We start from the raw sequence: 22,040 nt of genomic DNA, 5'->3' as shown, positions 1-22,040 counted from the left end.
CTCCTCATGCATCCCCGATTTTACTCAATGCACCATTGGCCAATCTGTCTTCAGCTACCCAAGCTCTGGAATTTCCTCCCTGAACCTCTCCACCTTTCTCCTCAATTTTTTTCCAGGTAGCGTCCTTGATTATTCAAGGGTCTCTGAACCACAGTTTATGCCATGATTTTACTAAAGGGCAGGAGGGAGGCCCAAGTCTATCTCAGCCAGAAGGGGTTTCGGACCCTGAGCTGTTGGCATTATTCTGAACTGCATGCTAGTCATCTAGTCAACTGAGCTAACTGCCCCCCAAACTCGCTTCCACTAAGGCGCTCCTTAAAACTTAACTCTGACGAGACTTCGTCATAAAATCTCCTTGTGTGGCTTAGTGTCAGATCTTGTTTGAAAAGTTTCCTGCAAAGGGTCTTGGGACGCTTTACTACATTAGAGGTGCTATATAAATGCAAGTTGTTATTGCCAAGGCAACCTTTCTGACTTCCCTTGGGAAGATCAAGCAAGGTGTGTGCTTAATTTTTCACTTGGCTAACAGTGGAGTTTTGTATAATATTGAGAACTGTACTTGAAATTGGAATTAAAAGCTCTTTTCTTTGGTCAGTAGACAACACAATGTGATCATTAAAAACAAAAACAGAATTACCTGGAAAAACTCAGCAGGTCTGGCAGCATCGGCGGAGAAGAAAAGAGTTGACGTTTCAAGTCCTCATGACCCTTCGACAGAACTAAGTAGAATTCTACTTAGTTCTGTCGAAGGGCATGAGGACTCGAAACGTCAACTCTTTTCTTCTCCACCAATGCTGCCAGACCTACTGAGTTTTTCCAGGTAATTCTGTTTTTGTTTTGGATTTCCAACATCCGCAGTTTTTTGTTTTTTTTTTAACAATGTGATCATTCTTGGGTTTCTATCACTGTGATTTTATTTTAACTTCTCCAAGCAAGGAAGTAAAATTATTCAAATAAATAACAAAACAGTGTTTGTAAAATTATCCATAAACTTTGATAACCATTTGCCTATTATAAAAGATATGTTAATTATAAATAGTATACTAGAATAATTCTGGTCTCTTGAGCATTCGTGGTTTTATTTGCTTTCCCCATTGCTGCCATGCTTTTGGCTGTCTATGGGCTAAGCTCTAGAATTGCCTATCTCTCCTTCCTCCTCTTCGTCGATATGTAAAACCTACCTCTTTGACAGAGTGCCTGACCATGTGTCCTAGTATCTCCTTACAGTTTGGTGTGAAGTGCCTTGGGACATTTACTACAGTAAAGGTGCTATATGAATGAAAGCTATTCATGTTCAAAGCAATCTGGAGTTAAAACGCCAATGGAAAACTTTTAATGAAACATTTGCTAAAAGTAATCAGCAGGAAATTTCACCCTTGTTTTTACCTTTAATGATAGAACTAATTAAAGAATGAATCTCTTTTCTCACCGGTAGCTGCCATGATTGGTCCCAAAGCTCGAGCCAAAGCCCCCAAACTGCGAAGAATTCCCATCACTGTTCCTTTTTGATGAGCTGCACCTAATTTAAAAACAAAAGTCTCATTTTATTGCAACTTTGCAATTTTTCTCATCCCCAATCAATTTTCTCAAGGACTTCCACGACTCGAGATATCCCTTCTCAATTGTCAGCCTTGGCTTAACTGATAGCACAAACGCTGTTGAAACAGGTGGTCATAAGAATATAAATAAGAGCAGGAGTAGGCCGCATGGTTCCTCAAGCCTGTTCCACCATTCAGTAAGATCATGGTTGATACTGTACATCAATTGTACTTTTCCCCCCATCCCCATATCCCTTGATTCCCTTAATGTCCAAAAATGTATCAGTCTCAGTCTTGAATTGCAGCCCTTTGAGTGAAGAATTCTTTCCTCATCTCAGACCTGTATGGCCAACCTCCTCTCCTGAGATTATGACTACTAGTTATAGATTCTCTCGCCACAGGAAATAGCCTGTGACGGGGGCTCCTTCAATCTTGCACCTAAAAGTTCTTGAGACAGTCCTTTCTCTGAGGAAATTTCCAGTGATAACTTTCAATATTATGAGGAGAGGCTGCAAAAAGTTTATACTGGAGAGGGAAGGTGGCTCCAAGGTGAAATGATTAAATATTTTTTGTAACCTAGAGGTATTAAGGAACATGGGGCAAAGGCAGGTTATGTGGTGTTAGGACACATCTTAGATATGCTCTCATTGAATGGTAGAACAGGAGCAGTAGTGGTTTTGATTACTCATCCAGTAATATGAGGTCTGGGTTAATGATCTAGAGATCAGGAAACTAATGATAGTTGTAGAAAACGCATCTAGTTCAATAATATCCTTTAGGGAAGGAATCCCTTCCCCTGAAATGGCCTAGTAAGCCACTTAAAACCACTAATACTGTTGGAGTGCCTTCACTACATGGACTGCACGGTTTAAGTGACTCACCACCACTTTCAAGAGCGATTAGGGATGGACAATAAATACTGGCTTGGCCAGTGACATACACATCTTATTATTGATTTTTTTTTAAAGAAAAGGTTAAACACATTCTTCTATTCCTATAACAGTCAAGATTCTAAGCAATACAGAAAAAAACTCTAAAAGCACATGTAACATAATGTAAACATCTATAACTTGGACATGAGCTCAGAACAAACAGTTTGGATTTAACTGTGTCATATACAAGATAATAGAATCAAGAGCCCAAGGGGCGATGAAAGTGGGTGGGTAGTGTGAGCAAATTCAAGAAGGAAACTGATAGATACTTAACAGGAAAAGCAATGGAGTATGAAGGATAGAGTGAGGTTTCAGATTTCATTTCAAAATTTTGGGACAATCAAGGGAGATGCAAATTACCCTTTCTAATCCTCTCCATTCCTATGTTCAAAGCACTAAAAAGTGCTGAACAAAAACAGAATTACTTGGAAAAACTCAGCAGGTCTGGCAGCATCGGCGGAGAAGAAAAGAGTTGACGTTTCGAGTCCTCATGACCCTTCCACAGAACAGTCCTGTAGAAGGGTCATGAGGACTTGAAACGTCAACTCTTTTCTTCTCCGCCGATGCTGCCAGACCTGCTGAGTTTTTCCAGGTAATTCTGTTTTTGTTTTGTATTTCCAGCATCCGCAGTTTTTTTGTTTTTATAACTAAAAAGTGCTGTATGCTTTGACTGCATCTAGCACATAGCTATTATGCTGACTTACCATATCCTGACACCAGGGCAGACAGGCAGGGAATGACTATAGCAGCAGCTAGAAGAAAACAAGAAAAGTCAAAACATCAATATCATTCTGAATAAAGGTTGCTCTGCTCTATCACTCGGTACTGAAGGTTCCTTCCACACGTCATTGTATGTGGCTGTGGAGCCGTTAAAGCTCCCCTCCCTTCACCACATGGAACTAACCAGTTGGCAGTGTTCCAGCCACAGAACATCACAACCTCTCACTCTTAATCAGCCTGCAAATCCTTCCCACTTCTTCAAGCCACTTTTCTCCAAGGAAAGAATGTGAGGATACAAGTACAGCAACAGCTAATTGATTTAACGTATCAATACCGGGTTTTTATCCAGAGGGAAGATGAGGAGAAATGTTTTTTATGCAGCCAGTTATGATGATCTAGATTGAGCTGCCTGAAAGGGAGATGGAAGAAAATTCAATGGTAACTTTCAAAAGGGAATTGGATATATAATTGGAAGGGAAAAATTTGTAGGGCTATGGGGAAAGAGCCAGGGGAGTGAGACAAATTGGATAGCTCTTCCACACAGCCAGTATAGCCAAATGGCCGTCTTCTGTGCTGAAAGATTTTTTGATACTCTGGTAGCAAATCAGACTGGAAACAAGTGTAGAAATTCACAGGAATTGGTCACAGGATGTCAAATTTAATTCTATGACCTTTTCCAGTTCGATGACCTGTCATCTCCTCACAGGGAAGCATTGCCTTGTGAGAATATGCCAGGGATGGCCAGCGGGGAGCAGCATTTAATAAGCTTTTGGCCTAGGGACCTTAGAATGTCCCAACAGAAGTATCATACAACCCTACAGCACATAAGAGGGCCATTCTGCCCATTGTGCCTGTGCCAGCTCTTTGAAACTGCAGTCCACCTCAGCTTTCCTACCATAAACATTCAAAATTCTCTTGTACATGCCCAATCACCTTTGTGAAAGTTCCTATCAAATCTGATTCCACCACCCTTTCAAGTAGTCCATTCCAGAACTTAATAAGCTCCTATGTGATGAAATTTCTCTTCAATTCCCCTTTCACTCTTTAACCAATTATTTTAAATCTATATACCCTGGTTACCAATTCACTTGCCATAGGAAACAGTTTCTCTCTACTTTTACTATAAATACCCCTCATAATTGAACACCCCTTTTAAACTTCCCCTTGGCCTTGTCTAATCTAAGGAGAATAATCCCAGTTTATCTAGACTCTCCACATAACTGAAGCTCTGCATTCCTGTTGTAGTCCTAGTAAATCTCCTCTACACCATCTCCAAGGCCTAGACATCCAGAAGTGTACACAATACTCTAGCTAAGACCTAACCAGAGATTTGTAGAAGTAAACTTTGCAACCTGAATGCAGAAGGCCAGAACTCTGTGTTGCAACCAGGATGGGAGGAGTGCGCGGTTGATCTAGCCCCACTACTCCGCAGGTCACACCATTAATGTAAATATTTAATTTACTCACCAAAATGACCAATTATTTACCTTCCATTGAAGCTCAACGCAAACTGGAGGAACAGCACCTCATCTTACGACTAGGCACTTTACAGCCTTCCGGACTGAATATTGAGTTCAACAATTTTAGATCTTGAACTCTCTCCTCCATCCCCACACCCTTTCCGATTCCCCGCCCCCTTTTTTCCCAATAATTTATACAGATTTTTCTTTTCCCACCTACTTCCATTATTTTTAAATGTATTTCCATCCATTGTTTTATCTGTACCTTTTAGGCGTTTTAGATTCCTTCACCCCACCCCCACTAGAGCTATCTGTACCTTGCTTGTCCTGCTTTCTACCCTTAATTAGCACATTCCTTAGGTAATATCACCACCTTCAACATCTCTTTGTCCTTTTGTCTGTGACATCTTTTGGTTATCTCCACCAATCACTGGCCCTTTATCCAGCTCTACTTGTTCCCCCCCCCGCCTCCCCTTTAACCAGCTTATATTTCACCTCTCTTCTATTTTTACTTAGTTCTGTTGAAGGGTCATTCAGACTCGAAACGTTAACTGTGTTCCTCTCCGCAGTTGCTGCCAGACTTGCTGAGTTTTTCCAGGTATTTTTGTTTTTGTCTTGTAATTATTTACCTTCACTATTGTTAGACTCAGAATAAAAGAGAGTTTAATCAGGTTTCTTTCAATAAACTCAATGATTGATTTATTATAAAACACAAGTTGCAGGAACTGGCTAACACAATTTGTAATCTGGAAGTGTAACTATCTATCCCTCTTAAAATAACCCAGCCCGCATGCACAGGCATGCACAAACACAAACAAGTGACAAACAAATGGGGTCCCTGCAGAGATGGTTGGTTGAAGAAAAACTTTTTATAAGGATCAAGTTCGTGAGGTTTTGGCTCTGTCAATCTGGTGCTCCCTCACATATAGATTTGATAGACGTTTTCAAAATTATATGGGATAGATATAGAATTAGAAACTTCACAGAGAGCATTTGACCCTTGCATCAACTCTATACTGAAGAATAATCAGGGCAAGAGGTAACGTTGAGCATAACCACACAGTATTACATAAAATTTATGGTTCGAAAACAGGCCATTGGCCCAACAGATCCATGCCGGTGTTCATGCCCCACATGAGTCTCCTCCCACCCTTCTTCATCTAATCCAATGTCCTTCCCTGACATGAGAAAGAAAGGAATAGAAGGATATACTTATCTAGCTTCCCCTTAAATGTATCTATGCTACCCGTCTCAACAGCTGCCCCATGATAGCAAGTTCCACATTCTACTCAAAATATAAATAGAAAATGCTGGAAATACTCAGCAAGTCAGTTAGCATCTGTGGAGGGAGAAACAATTAACATTTTAGGTTGTTGAGCTTTCTGGTCTTAACCATATTGTTCATTTTATTAACTTACCAAATGAGTAGAAAAGAAGTCCAATGTACAGGACAGGCACGGTGTTGGCCCAACCAATGATAAGAAAAGCTGGGATTAGCAGGGCAATTGCCTGAAGAAGAAATATGTCATGAAACGAGTCCTTTCCACTGCTAGTCACACACTTGTTGAGTTCATGAGCTGGATTTTATGACCACCCCCCCCCACTAGTTCCACCCATGACCAAGCTTACTTGCTCTGTCCCTGCCACAACTTCATTAGTGGCAGGGGAGGCATTGGGCAGCTTGCCTGCCTGTGACTTAATTGAGGCCCTACTTTAGGGCCTCATCAGGAGAGGGCCACGCCAAGCATCCAGCCTGGCAGCTCTCACTGCATAGGCTGATAGCAGGCAAGAGGGGTCCTCTTTAACAAGCCCCATGGGCCCATTAGGTGGTGTTCTCCAACCCCACCCCTGTCCTAGGTTGTTCCTGACCTGCCTACCTAGGCCTACCTACCCCCTTCACCTGGATCTCCTAGCCTGGCTCCGCATCCCTCCACTCTGTCTCTGGCTCCTCAGTGTAGGGTATTGTAATCTCAGCAGTGGCCACCACTCCTGGTGGCACTGCTGGAACCAGTGAGTGCATTTAATTGGCCAGCAGCTCTCTGAGGCGGGACTTCTTGCCCAGGTGGTGGCAGAAGTCCTGCCTTAAACCAATTAACGCCCCTCTGAGCATTTAATGCCTGCAGGGCTAGCTGCCAGAGTGTGGGAGAACTCGCTCCCGACTTTTTCGCAGGGGCGGGGTGTGTCATGGAGACCCAGGCACTCCATTAAATCCAGTCCCATAAGTTAGAGCTCCCCCTGATTTCTCAAGTGGTTCAGGGAGTGAATCACTAAGTACAAAGAGCACATTTGACTCACAACCGTAAAGTCATTATAGCACAGAAGGAGTCTATTCAGCGCATCAAGTGCACTCCAGCTCTCTGTAGAGCAATCCATTCAGTCCCATTTTCCTGCTCCACCTCATCTCCCTGCAGGTTTATTTCCATCGTGTGAGCATCCAATTTCCTTTTGAAATCATTGATTGTCTCCGCTTCCACCACCCTCGTTGGCAGTGAGTTCCAGGTCAGGAGAGTGTGTAAAAAAATACATTCTTCCCCTCTGTATCTCTTGCCCAAAACCTTAAATCTGTCTCTCATCCTTAGTTAATGCAAAAAGCTTTTCTTTGTCTACCTTACCTAAACCTGTCATAACTTTGTCGACCATAACCAAATCTCCCTTAATCTCCTTTGGTCCTAGGAGAATAATGCTAATTCTTCAACCTAATCTTGCAGTTAAAACCCTACAACCATACTGATAAATCTCCTGTACACCTTCTCAAGGACCTTCCCATTCTTCCTAAAGTGCAGTGACCAGAACTGGATACAACACATGAGTTGTGGCTTTATAAAAGTTTAGCTTAATCCCTGTTTTTTGTACTCAACGCCTCTATTTATGAAGCCCAGCATTCCACATGCTTTGCTAACTACTCTCTCAATAGGTCCTACCATTTTCAAAGATCTGTGCACATGAACTCCCAGGTCCCTCCGCCTCTGCACACTCGTTAAAACTGTGACATTAATACATTGCCTCTCCCTGTCCTTTGTCAAAAAGAAAATCAGATTACACCTCTCTGTATTGAATTGCCTGTCCATTCTACTCGACCATCTTTGTCCTAGTATCATCCTCACTGTTTTCCAAACCTCTAAGTTTGGTATCATCAGCAAATTTTCAAATTTTATTCTGTATTCCAATATGCACTCTGGCCTAGTTCAGCTATTCCTTGACACAGCAGTGCTCATATTTGGATTCTTGTCTCTGGGTTAGAAAGACTGGGGGAGTGTGGAGGTGATTTTAAAAAAAAGGATCAGTCATTGATCTCACTCCTGACACTGATGCAGCTCCCCCTGCTGGAACTGCAGTCTGTGGATTTGGATGTGCAGACAAGATCAGACTCACAAATGATGCCTCCCATTGTCAAAAAGCCTGCAAACGTTCACCAACAGACAAGTAAACAGGGAGGGGCGACTGTCACCTGCAGAATTGTACATATCCCAGCAAGGAGTCAATAACTTAAAATGTGATGGCAAATTGTTGAGAAAAGGGTGGGAAGGGGGGAACCGCGCAAAAGGTTAATCAAGTGGCATACTGAAAGGATTAACCCTGCACAAAATGAAGCTGCAAGTCAGAATTCACAGACAAATGCAGTGGGATTCCAATCAAAGCCCACCATTATGGGGTTCATGAGTCAGTCCGCGTTTCTGCTACTGAAGGACTTCATGTCTGGAAGCAGACCATCACAGCAGGCAGGCAATGACTGACATCTAGAGAGAGGCTATCATGACAAGCATCAGGAAACAGGCCGTCCAGGGGGCAGGCCGCCCGGCACAAGCCATCAAGCGCTTCCTTGGTGCTATGGAAAATCAAGCGATTTGGGAAAGGAGGAGTGGCAAGGATGGAGAAAAACAGAACTGGAAGAACTGACTACCTGAAATAAAGAAGGAGAAGAACATCAGGCATCTACTGGAAGCATTCTGATGAAGCATCTACACCCAATACATTACTATCCTTATCTCTTTGCAGAGGCTCACAGACCTGCTTTGTATTTGCAGCATTTTATTCGAAGAGATAGTTTACTGGAGAGTGGCTCTCCTTCCTTACTTTTCTGAACCCCCTGCCCCATCTCCCTTCACCACCACTTGCCCAACTTCCTCCCATTTCCCTCTCTCCTACTTCCATCTCCATTTTCCTACTTCCCTTCCCTACAAATATCCTACCTCCTCCCCTCCCACCTCTCCTCTCTCCCATCGCCTCCCCCCACCCCCCCCAACTTCTCTCTCCCTCCTGAATTGTAAACACTTTCCGGTAACCATTTTTTTGAAGGACGCAGAAGCAAAAACAAAGCAGAATCTTAAAACCATACAGCTTGCCGCGCATGACACAAATCCTTCTCGGCCACTAATCTAACCCCAGCGCCGCATCGCTTACCCTCTTTACAGCTTTAATTTCATCTCCAGGTTTGATCCTTCGAGCATATCCACCCTGGACCAATGCCATTGTAATCCCCACAAAGAAGAACATCTTCCCTTGTTGCATACTAGAAAAAAAAAATACATAAGGACAAAGATGGTAAAGGAATAAGAGGAACCACACCTATGCATAGAAAATATTCATCGGCAAAGGCATTATGGTCCAACTGGCTTCCACCTGTGCGGCATGATTCCATGTGGGTGTTACCAGCAAGGCTGAAGTTTATTACCAATCCCTTGTTGTCCTGAGACGTTGATAGTTATCTTTGATATAACTGAGTAGCTTGCTAGGGCACTTAAGAGAGTAGTTGAGAGTTAACCATGTTGTTGTGGGAGTGGAGTCACTTCTAAGCCCAGACAGGGTAAAATGGCAAGTTTTCCTTGCCTAAATCTTGCCCTGGCAGTTTGAGAATTTGACTTCAGTTAGAAATAAAAAAGGCTGGAAATAAAAAAAAACTGGTATCTGTAGAAGTGACCTCAAAGTTACTTGGCTTGCAGGAAAATCTCATTGGGTTCACTGATGTCTTTTAGGGAAGGAAATCTGCTGTTCCTACCTGATCTGGCCTACATGTGACTCCAGTCCCACAGCAATGTGGTTGACTCTTAACTGCCCTCTGAGAAGACCTAGCAAACCACTTATATATCAAACTGCTACCTTTTCAGGGCAACTAGAGATGGCCAATAAATGCCAGTCATGTCAGTGATGCTTACATTCCAGGAATGAATTTTAAAAATTAACAAGCCAGAAACATCCATTTATTATTAATGAGATAACGTTCAGAAATGAAAACACAATATAGTGCTGAGTGGAAATGGCTGAGTAAGAAACAAGTCTCGTACCTATTAAAATGGAAGCGTTGGTGAGTGAGAAAACTGAGTGTATACTCCAGGCCAGAGAAAAGAAAAATGTAGAGGAAATACACCAGTCCTAGAACTTTAAGGGTCTGCATGCCTGGATAGTTATCAAAAATAAAAGAAAAGTCATTGCAAGCACATTTGTTCCTTCACCAGACATCACACTGTGGTCTAACCACACTTGTTCATCATGTATAGCAGGGTGGGAAGAGGCCGCTATGAAGCATAAACACCAGCATAGACCAGAGGGATGAATGTGCCTGTTAGTGCGCTGTAAATATTATTTATCAAATGTGTCAGCAGGGCTTCACTCCATGTAACAACATTGTTGCCAGGGTATTCAGATATATGGAGTTAGGCTGGGTAAATGTTGAAGTACAGATAGGCAATGATCTAATTGAATGGGAGGGGGACAGGCTTAAGGAGCTGAATGGTCTCCTCCTGTTCCTATGCTCCCAATTGTGCTTTGCATCACAACAGTCAGACAATTTGGCCTTCAGTGCACTAAAAGCATGAACAATTTGAGATAATGTTCAACCTGGTAAGCGTTTGGCCCAGATCCGAATGACAATGGGAGCTGACACAAAAGAAATGGGCATTTCGCTCTTAGGTCAGGTGTACATTTCTCCAGACTCAGTTATACCAGCTTGTCAGAATAAAATATAAAAAATCTTTCATGTCTTCCTGTTGCTTCCACTTCTAAGTCAAGTAAAATTTAATAACCTTCCCTTGTTTACTTATGAAACCTTTGGAAGTTGTAAAAGTTTCACTTCTAAACTCTCCTTTTAAATTTAACTGCTGAAAAGTCAAGTCCCTACTTATCTTATAATGCAAATTTCAAACCCAACCTATTTAATTGAAATGCAACTTCACCATTACAAATGCATGCATCTAGCACCTTTACATTTGATCTCACACACACAGCCTTCTTTACAGAATACCACTATATTCACCAAAATGTTATTAAAAATAACATCCATCTTCACACACAAAGCAGACTTAGGTGGTGACACAAAAAGGAAGGGCATTCCTGGTGGAGTTGCTGGATATTCACACCTTCTGGAGAGGGAGAATCCACCCGTTGTCGGACAGCAGAGAATCGAAACAGCGCCACTGGACTGAGGAGGTCTATGGCATTCTGAAAGGTGGATGAGACTGAGGAGACCTGAGGCAGGAAACAGAGGAGAATGATGAAGCATAGGATACCTCTATTCATATTCCAAAAACAGATTATCTAGCAATTATCACTTTGCTGGCTAATATTCATCCCTTAGCCAACATCACAAAGAACAAAGATATTGCTGTTTGTGGGACCTTGCTGTGCTCAAATTGGCTGCTGTGTTTCCTACATTCCAGTGCTTCAAGAGTATTTAAAAGCAAAAAAACTGCGGATGCTGGAAATCCAAAACAAAAACAAAAATACCCGGAAAAACTCAGCATGTCTGGCAGCATCTGTGGAGAGGGACACAGTCAACGTTTCAAATCCACATGATTCTTCAACAGAATGGACCTGCTGAGTTTTTCCAGGTATTTTTGTTTTTGTTCTTCAAGAGTATTTGATTGGCTGCAACGCATTTTAGAATGTCCTGAGAATCAAAGAATAGTTACAGCACAGGAGGCCATTTGGCATGTTGTGTCCATGCTAGCTTTCTACAAGAGCAACTCAGCTAGTTATGAAAAACAGGAGAGGAAAGCGCAGGAGGAAACGTCTAGGAATGCGATAGAGTATCTGTCATGTCAGGTCATGGAGAGTAAAAGGGAGTGTCAGGCTCAGTGTGAGGATGGTGCCAGGAATTTGGAGAGAGCCAACAAGGCTGAGGATTAGTTGAACGACATCAAGTTGGCATTCATGGTAGCCCAAAATCAGGTACATGAAGGGGCTGACCATGGGCCCTGTTAGGAGGAAACTCATAAGCTGACCCGAGCATTATCTGTGGCCAGGGGTATGCCATGTCTTATAGTGTCGAGGGAAGCTAGGGTAGACTGGGGTGGGGAGAGAAAGGAGCCAGACGATGGGACCCAGTATTGCTCATGCCAGCTGGCTCCCAAGGCACCGGGACCACCAAGAACAACGTGTCCCCTGCGACAGCAAAAGTTTGGTCCACCCCAGCAGACGGTGGTCCGACGCTGTTGCAGAGCGATTATGTGGTCCCCTATACGACTTTCAGTGCTGGATCCTCACTTGGTTGAGTACCACTGACTTCACCATCAGCACATGAACGGTCCACATCCTTGATGGTCAGCTGAATTGCTCTATCGTCAAAGTCTGTCAGGACCTTGAGGTCGGGCATTCCTCCACCAGTCTGGGACCTCTCCCTTTTGTTGTGTGCCAGCAAGACAGATGGAGAGAGTGTAAGCAAGATGCCTGTCAGGCCAGATGAGAAGGATGCCTTGCATGTGTGGGTGCTGAGCCATGGACAGGGTTGAGGACACGATCCGCAGGGCAGATGAAGTTGTGTGAGGTGGGTTTGAGAGAGTGAGTAGTGATGTCCCTTGAGCTGTCAGTGATGTGGATGCGTGATGGGTTTGTGAGTTAGAATGATGAGAAGAGTGACTTACCCTGGCAGAACGGAAGAGATCATTCGTCCTCTTTTGGCACTGGGTGGCTGTCCTCGTTTGGAGTGGGCTGTCGCTGACCAACCGCTGCCAACGCCTCCCATGCTGGATTGGTGACCTTGCTTGCTGGTCTTTGCCCTGAGCAGGGGTAAAGGACATTGTGGCGGGCATCCACTGTGTCTAGTACGTGCCTGAGGGAGGTGTTGCTCAATTTGGGGCCAGCATGTTTCCTAGCTTTGGCAGCCATCAGTTCCCAGCAGCTTCCTATCCCTTGGAAAGCGCTAGCTCTAAGCAGGGGTGGCCTTGAAATATGGCGCCCAGATTACGGAAGCTTTGAGGTCACGGCAAGGCTGGCGAATCCAAGGCCATTCCACCAGCAATCCAACATAAAACCCGCGCCTCTGATTTTTTTTTTCACAATGTTCCACACGATAAAGGGAAAATTCTGCCATTGCCGTTAGCAGGTCAAACGCTGATTTTCCCACCCAATATTGGACTTTGCCCTTTTCAGGGAAAATCCCAGCCTGAGTGTGTCAAATCTTGGTCGAATGCAACCAAGCTTATTTGCAGTCAAAAATGGTTTGGTTTACACTGTATGTTGGTGTTAATTTGAATTAAGCTTTTTCCTGGGGTGTGGGCGTCACTGGCAAGGACAGCATTTGTTGCCCATCCCTAATTGCCCTTGAGAAGGTTGTGGTGAGCTGCTCTGTTGAATCACTGAAGTCCAAGTGGTGTAGGTCCTACCACATTGCAGTTTGGGAGGGAGTTCCAGGATTTTTGACCTAGCAACAGTGAAGGAAGGGCGATATAATGCCAAGTCAGGATGGTGTGTTTGGAAGTTAAAGGTGATAATGTACCTGTGCATCTGCTGCCCTTGTTTTTCCAGGTGGTAAAGGTCACAGGTTTGAAAGGTGATGTCTAAGAATCCTCATCAGGTTGCTGCAGTGTATCTTGTAGATGACACTTAACCTATCAATATCCCTTTATAGACCCTCCAGTTCCTCTCGACAACTTACTCTCCTATCTATCTTGGTGTCATCAACAAATTTAGCTACCATGCATTCGGTCCCTTCATCCAAATCATTGCTACAGATTGTAAATAGTTGAGGCCCCAGCACTGATCCCTGTGGCACTCCGCTAGTTACAGCTTGTCAACCTGAAAAAGACCCATTTATCCATATTCTCTGCTTCCTGTTAGCTAACCAATCCTTTATGAGTGTTCGCATGTTACCATAAACACCATGAATTTCGTGTAGCAATGTTTCATGTGGTACCTCATCAAATGCCTTCTGGATATCCAAGTCTATCACTTCTACAGGTTCCCCTTTATCCACCTTGCTTGTTACTTCCTCAAAGAACTCTAATAACTTAAACATGATTTCCCTTTCACAAAACCTAATTGACTCTGCCTGATTCAAGATGATTTTTTAAGTACCCCGCTTTAAGCTCCTTAATAACGGATTCTAGTGATTTCCCAATGACAGATGTTAGGCTAAATGGCCTGCAGTTTCCTGCTTACTGTCTTCCTCCTTTCTTGGTCATTCTTGCTATTTCCCAAACTGCCAGGACTCTTCCAGAATCTAAGGAATTTTGGAAGATTATAACCAATACCTCGACTGTAAGTGCAGCCACTTCTTTTGAGACCCTAGCATGCAGGCCATCAGGTCCTGGGACTTGTCAGCCTTGAGATAACAATACTTTTCCAAGTACTTTTCCCCTGGTCATGGAGTTTGTCTTAAATTCCTTCCTCCCTTTCTCCTCTTGATTTTCAGGTATCTTTGGGAAATTTTCTAAGTCTTCTACAGTGAAGACACACAAAATGCCTGTTCAACACCTCTGCCATTTCCTTGATTTCCATTATTATTTTCCCAGATACTTTCTCCAGAGGACCAACACTAGCTTGACTTTTTTCCTATTTAAGTACTTGTAGAAACGCTTCTGTTTTTATATTACTAGCTTAGCCTTCTCTCATACTCTACTTTCTCCATCTATTTTTTTACTCATTCTTTGCTGGTTGTTAAAATCTGACCAATCTCTGACCTACCACTAATCTTCGCAGATTTGTACAGTGTTTCTTTCATTTTCACACTATCCTTAACTTCCTTATTTAGCCACGATGTCGAGAGTCACAGTGTCTGGGGAGTCAAGAGGTAAGTTACTCACCACAGAATTCCCAGCCAGTGACCTGCTCTTGTAGCCATAGTACTTATATACCTGGCCCTGTTCAGGTTCTGGTTAATGGTACCCCCCAGGATGCTGATGGTGGGGGATTCAGTAATGGTAATGTTGTTGAAGGTCAAGGAGAGATGATTAGATTTTCTCTCATTGGAGATTGTCATTGCCTGACACTTGTGTGGGACATATGTTACTTGCTACTTAGCTACCTAAGCCTGAATGTTGTCCTGGTCTTGCTGGATGCTGGTAGGAACTGCTTCTGTACCTGAGAAGTTGCAAATGGTACTGGACACTGTAATCATCTTCAGCAAATATCTCCACTTCTGACCTTATGATTGAGGAAGGTCATTGATGAAACAGCTGAAGATGGTCAAGCCTATGACCCTACCTGGAGGAACTCCATCTTGGGCCTCCAACAACCGCCACCATCTTCTTTTGTGCTAGTTATGATTCCAACCAGTTCAGTTGCAGAGAAAATTTTGACAGTCAATAAGACATTGAGCTTAACAATTGGTTAAAAATAGCATAGAGAGGAATGTAACCCAGGGATGTCCAAACCATAACACACAGGAATCATCTAATCCTGAAACCTTGGCAGTCCAGCCCATGAGGCCCACAGTCCAAATGATGCTTATAATCCTTTCTGTCCAGTGGGAACTTTGTGGGCAAAAGCGTTTTTTAAAAAATATCTGTTCAAGGGATGCGGGCATTGCTGACAAGGCTAATGTTCATCACCAATCTCTAGTTGCCCAGAGAAGGTGAGCTGCTGCCTTTAGCTACTGCAGTCCTTATCCTGAAAGCACTCCCACAGTGTTGTTGGGCAGGGAGTTCCAGGATTTTGATCCAGCAACAATGAAGAGACAGCCGATTATATCTCCAAGTTGGAATGTTGTTGGGAAATCGTGCCATATGGGGAGGGTGAGTCCTGAATCAGAATATTCATATCTTGTCAGCATTAAGGGGAGATGGTGGTGTAGTGGTAATGTCACTGGACTAGTAATCCAGAGGCCCAGGCTGATGCTCTGGTCAAATCCCACCGTAACAGCTGGTGGAATTTGAATTCAATTAATATATCTGGAATATAAAGCTAGTCTCAGTAATGGCGACCATGAAACCATCATTGATTATCACAAAAAGTCACTCAATTGGCAATAAGGATGGGCAACAATTGCTGGCCTTGCAAGTGACACACACATCCCACGAAAGGATAAAGAACAGTATCAGTTGTATGCAAATTAACTTTACATTGGGGTGGGGACCACAACAAAGCTCTAGGAAAATTTGTGAAACTTGCTGAAGATTAGTGCATAGAATAAATGGAATCCCAAATTTCTTCAAGGGGAATGTGTCTCTGCTGAAGATTCCCTGCTTGGCAAACCTTTTAATGTTTTCAAAAACTGCAGGGGGTCATTGTGACACAGTTGAAACCATGGGGTAGAGTATGTAACCACAACACATCTGATAGAGGATGTGATATGTATTTGTTTGCATTGCACCAGAGTGTCTGACAAGTTGGCTTGACGAGAGGTTACAACCAGCCCTTGATATTTTCTTGATGGACATTTTCTTGCCGTTTTCCCTGTACAGCAATCAGAAGAAAGAGCTTGCAATTGTTTCATGCTTTTCATGACTTCAGGATACTCCAAAGCACTCGACAGCCAACTAAGCCCTTTTAAAGTGTAGCCATTGTTGCGATGTAGGAAACATGGCATCCAATTTGTGCACAGCAAGCTCCCACAAACTGCAATATTTTTGTCCCTTGTGATGTTAGCTGAGGGATGGCTATTGGCCAGATTAGCGAGGTTAACTGTCCAGCTCCTCTTCAAAATAGTGCCATGAGATCTTTTATGTCCATTGCAGTGGGAAGATGGGGCCTCAGTTTAACATCTCAGTCAAAAACCAGTACCTCTGTCAGTGCAACACTCCTTTAGTGCTGCACTGGTGTGTCAACCTGGATTTTGTGCTCATCTCTGAAGGGGTACTTGAGCTCACAACCTCCTGACTCAAAAGGTAAGAGTGCCACCCACTGAGTCACAGCTGACACCTTGAAAAAACCTCAGAAACACACATCATGTACCAGCAAGGTGGCTGACTTTCCCCAAACTTCCCAATCTGTTCCCGAGACTCAGTTCAAACACACCGTCCCCCACACTCGAGCCTGCATGCCCCGATCACTTTCATCCTGGCCCTATACCGTGATTCACGCCACCTCCTGCTACCACACACATCCTCCCCCCTGCCACTATTCAAAGGCCCGTCAGAAAAAAAACACTTGCTCGTTTCTTACCCGTTTCTCTTTGGGGAGGGTCTCCGGGAGAAAGAAGAAGATGAAGAGTAGATCTGACACCGCAAACACCATTGCCAGCTGTGCTGTCTGCAGGAAAAAAGTTCCGTCCTTCCCAGCATTCGATGCAAAGTAGGCTCCGATCACAGGCCCAACCGTGAAACCAAGAGAGAAAGCAACGCCAATCATTGCCTGCAAAAAGGGGGAATATGGTGACTGTGATGTAGAGTAGATGATTTGTTGTGGAGCTAATGTGACAGTTGTGGCTCAATAATAGCATTCTTGCCTCTGAGTCAGAATTTTGGTTCAAGTCCCACTGTAGAGACTTGAGCACAGAATCTAGGCTGACATTCCAGTGCTGAGAAAGTGCTACACTGTTGGAGATGCCATCACTCAGATGAGACATTAAACATTGGCTCCTCTCAAATGAATGCAAGAGATCCCCTAGCCAGTGTTTTGAGGAAGAGCAGGGGAGTTATTCTCAGTGTTCTGGCAGATATTTATTCATCTATCAGCATCACATAAACAAATGATCCAGTTGCTGGTCAAAATCCTGAAACTCCTTCCCTCCCTAACAGCGCTGTGGATGTACCTCCACCAATACGGACCACAGCGGTTCAAGAAGGTGGCTCATCACCACCTTCGCGAGGGTAATTGGGGATGGGCAATAAATACTGGCCTTGCCAGCAATGCTCACAATCCCTGGAATGAATAGAAAAATTGTGTTGACACTTGTGGGTTCTTGCTGTGTGCAAATTGGTTGCTGTGTTTCCCTAAACTACAACAGTGACAATATATCAAAAGATACTTCATTGGTTGTCATGAAAGACACTACAGAAAGACAAGTTCACTTCAAAATAAACATCAAAAAGAGATAGGCAAGTGAAAGCCATGTCTTACAGGCATGATCACATTTAGAGAGAAAAGAGAATAGTAATATTACGATGTAATAGTGATACACATGCACGCTTGTGGGCAGGGGGCAATGATTTGCATTTAGTAGTAGCTTGGTCTTGTGGCACAGTGGGTAGCGTCCCTGCCTCTGAACCAGAAGCACAAGGTTCAAGTCCCACTTCAGGACCTGATGGCCACAGAAGGTACGTTCATAACTGGCCAAACAGGTTGATTATCAGCTTGTAAGTCAGGCTTGTCAACCAGCAGCCCGCAGGAGAGATTGTGGCCCGCGACCTTTCTGGACTTGTCCTGCTGGACGTGTGTGTGTGTGTGTGTGTGTGTGTGCGCGCGCAAGCGTGCATGTTCACACTTACCCCCCACACCAACGGCCACTCTCACAGAAAACATCAAACATAAGGAAAAAGCATACAACTCTGCAAAGATGAGTCACAGGACAGATGATTGGACAGAATACAAAGAACAGCAGAGAACGACTAAAAGGTTAATCAGGATTAAGAAATTAGAGTATGAGAGGAAGCTAGCTAGAAATGTAAAAACGGATAGCAAGAGTACTTAAAAAGGAAAAGAGTAAGTAAAGCGAGTGTTGGTTCTCTAGAGAGTGACAGAGGGGAGTTAATTGTAAATAATATGGAAATGACGGAAGAAATGAACAAATATTTTGCTTCTGTGTTCACAATAGAGGATACAAAAAAACATTCCAGTAATAGCTGCAAATCAGGAGGGAGAAAGGAACTTGGTGAAATTGAAATCACTAGGGAAATGGTATTGAGCAAATTGATGGAGCTGCAGGTTGGGCAAGTCTCCGGGTCCTGATGGACTACATCCTAGGGGCTTAAAAGAAGAGACTAATGAGGTAGTCAATGCACTGGTGTTAATTTTCCAAAATTTGCTAGATTCTGGACACGTTCCATCAGATTGGAAAGTAGCAAATATAACCCCTCTATTCAAGAAGGGAGGGTGGCAGGAAACAGGAAACTATAGGCCAGTTAGCTTGACATCTGGCGTGGGGGAGTTATTAGAATCGATCATTAAGGGGGTTATAGCTGGGCACTTAGAAGAGCTCAAGGCAATTGGGAAGAGTCAGCATGGTTTTGTGAAAGGGAAATCATGTTTAACCAATTTATTGGGTTTTTTTGAAGGAGTAACATACGCAGTAGATAAAGAGGAGCCTGTAGACTTACTGTACTTGGATTTCCAGAAGGCATTTGTTAAAGCGCCACATCAAAGATTATTACGGAAAATAAAAGCGCATAGTGTAGGGGGTAACATATTAGCCTGGATAGAAGATTGGCTGCTGGCAGAAAGCAGAGAGTATGCATAAATGGGTCTTGTTCTGATTGGCAGGATGTGACGAGTGGAGTCCCACAGGGATCTGTACTGGGGCCTCAACTTTTTACGATTTACATCAATGACTTAGATGAGGGGAGTGAAGACATGGTAGCTAAATTTGCAGATGACACTAAGATAAATAGGGCAGTATGTTATGAAGAGGGCATGAGGAGGTTGCAGAGGGATATAGATAGGTTGAGTGAGTGGGCAAAGGTCTGGCAAATGGAGTTTAATGTGGGAAAATGTGAAGTTGTTCACTTTGGCAGGAAGAACAAAAAAGCAGAGTATTACCTAAATGAAGAACAGCTACATAATTCTGAAGTGCAGAGGGATCTAGGTGTTCTAGTACATGAGTCACAAAAAGTTAGTAAGCAGGTACAGCAAGTAATTAAGAAGGCTAATGGAATGCTATCCTTTATTACGAGAGGGATTGAACATAAAAGTAAGGATGTTATACTTCAGTTATACAGGGCATTGGTGAGACCACATCTTGAATACTGTGTGCAGTTTTGGTCTCCTTATTTAAGGAAGGATATAAAAGCATTGGAGGCGATTCAAAGGAGGTTTACTAGATTGATACCTGGAATGAGTGGGTTGTCTTATGAGGAAAGGTTGGCCAGACTGGGCTTGTTTCCACTGGAGTTTAGAAGAGTGAGGGGTGATTTGATTGAAGTATAAAAGATCCTGAATAGCCTTGACAAGGTGGACGTCAAAAGGATGTTTCCCCTTGTGGGTGAGTCCAGAACTAGGGGGCACTATTTTAAAATTAGGGTTGCCCTTTTAGGACAGAGATGAGGAGAAATTTTTTCTCTGAGGGTTGTGCGACTTTGGAATTCTCTGCCTCAGAAGACGATGGAGGTGGGATCATTGAATATTTTTAAGGCAGAGGTAGATTGATTCTTGTTAGGCAAGGGAATCAAAGGTTATTGGGGTTAGATGGGAATGTGGAAATCGAAACACAAGATCAGCCATGATTTTATGGAATGGCGGAGCAGGCTCAAGGGGCTGAATGGTCCATTCCTGTTCCTATTGCGTATGTTCTTATGTATGTTCTTATGAAGTGCACACACTCACACTCTAAAGGTCATCTTTATTTATTACTCATTTTTCTAAATTATCAGTTTATTGCTTTGACTTTTTTTTTGCTCAACAAGTTATTTCTTTTCAAACCTTTCTTGAAATTAATGTTTAATGTTGTGCCAAACTTTATCTTTCCAAAATTTGCTCATCAGCCATTTGAGTGAGAAAACATTTTTGAAATGTGTGCCCCCCACCCATGAAAAGGTTAGACAAGCCAGCTATAAATCCTTCCAAAGACCTGATGGCAGGTGGTAAGAGCAGGAGAGTTTCTTGGTCAGCCATACTGCAGAAGGCGATGGCAAACCACTGCAGTACTTTGCCAAGCGTAATCATGGACCAATCCAATGGAAGTCCATTGCCACTGTCACCCTCGTAGGGCATGGTACTTGAAGGAGGAGAAGTGACATATGTAACATCCCCACATACTGACTGGACAGGGATGAAATCTGCTTACGTATTAATGCCACATTAGGAATACCTTAGGGATTTTTACTTAATCTTACTTAGGCTAGAGTGAGCAGACCAGACAACATGTTTACGGAACCCAATGAGTCCATTGCTTCAGAGTATAATTTGGTACTAATCTCAAGGGCACTACAAGTAATGGGTTTGATCAATAAAGAATATTAATCAGAAATCTCAGTATCTCCCGTTCCTCGAATCTTTAATAAGAGAAAGGATATATGACAATATCCTTCATAAACCCAATAGACACGAGGTGAGGAAAACCGCCCACAGTGGTGGAGATCTTTGGGTCCCATATGCCTGTTCCTCCCACGAATGCGACGCTCACCACGTGTCATGTCTCCAGTTACTCATATACTGCATACCATAATATTGTTTTCTGAATTTGATAATATTGCTGAAAAGAGAGACATGTTGCTAAAGCTTTTCATCTTGCACTCATCAGGACAAACGCAAGAGTGCCAAATTTCAAATGATAACAACAAGTTATACTGCAGGAGAAAAGGGTGCTGAATGGTTGGCAAGTTGACTCTGGTTGAGGCGTTGCCATGGAGAAAGCAGCGGGGAACTATAGGCTTCTCAAGCTTCCAGGTAATTCAAAAGTGGCACAAGGCATAAGCATATTCCTTTTGTTTACAGAGAATGGGTCCCTGTGTATGAATGTATGTTGTTTTCAGCAAGTGTAAATGAACCATGTTACAAGCTCAACTGTTTATCTTGGATTGGTTGTTAGTGTAGCTATTAGCACACTCAGGATTGTTCAGCATGTGCCTCCCAATCACATCTAACAGTAGACATTTGTTTTGGATTTTTTCACCATGTTCCTTTGGTTGTTTGTAATGGGCAGAGTACAGACCGTACTCAAACAGCCTGTGCTTACCAGAGCAGGTCCTTGGCACATTGTCTATAAATGCTTCATTTTGAGCCATTTTCTTGGAAGTTTTTTGTCAGTGGTGATTCACTGTTGCCTTCCACTTTTATGGGCAGGGCGAGGAGGCAGGTCTCAAGTCTACCTCAGCTGGAACAGGAATCAAATCTGCACTGTTGGCGTTATCCTGAACCACACACTAACCATCTAGCCAACTGGGCTAACCAGCCCCCACTTTACCACATTAATGGTGCTATATAAAAGCAAGTTGTTGCTGCTATTGTTGTTGAAACAAATCTATTTAATTTGTATGTGGATGAATGTAATCAATAGAAACAGGTTCCACCGTCTCCCCAGGGAGCCTGTTCCTAAAGCTACATTACTAAGTAAGCATGTTCCATCTACATCTAGTCAGTATGTG

General features: G+C 43.2%; 1 protein-coding gene across 2 annotated transcripts in view; it reads right to left on the bottom strand.

Annotated features, from left to right (window-relative positions):
- The window catches only part of mfsd10 (major facilitator superfamily domain containing 10), a 48,922-nt gene that overhangs the window by 1,169 nt on the left and 25,713 nt on the right, over nucleotides 1-22,040 (bottom strand). For both annotated transcript variants that reach the window (XM_041185387.1, XM_041185386.1), the window contains exons 6-12: nucleotides 16,966-17,154; nucleotides 11,004-11,112; nucleotides 9,933-10,044; nucleotides 9,052-9,160; nucleotides 6,069-6,159; nucleotides 3,175-3,222; nucleotides 1,430-1,519 (exon numbers count right to left, since the gene is read on the bottom strand). In XM_041185387.1, coding sequence (XP_041041321.1) covers nucleotides 1,430-1,519; nucleotides 3,175-3,222; nucleotides 6,069-6,159; nucleotides 9,052-9,160; nucleotides 9,933-10,044; nucleotides 11,004-11,112; nucleotides 16,966-17,154 — 748 coding nt within the window. The remainder of the gene's footprint in view (nucleotides 1-1,429; nucleotides 1,520-3,174; nucleotides 3,223-6,068; nucleotides 6,160-9,051; nucleotides 9,161-9,932; nucleotides 10,045-11,003; nucleotides 11,113-16,965; nucleotides 17,155-22,040) is intronic.

This window comes from Carcharodon carcharias, chromosome 4 (genome assembly GCF_017639515.1).
Source record: "Carcharodon carcharias isolate sCarCar2 chromosome 4, sCarCar2.pri, whole genome shotgun sequence".
Taxonomy (NCBI): domain Eukaryota; kingdom Metazoa; phylum Chordata; class Chondrichthyes; order Lamniformes; family Lamnidae; genus Carcharodon; species Carcharodon carcharias.
This window is presented reverse-complemented; position numbering and strand designations above follow the sequence as displayed.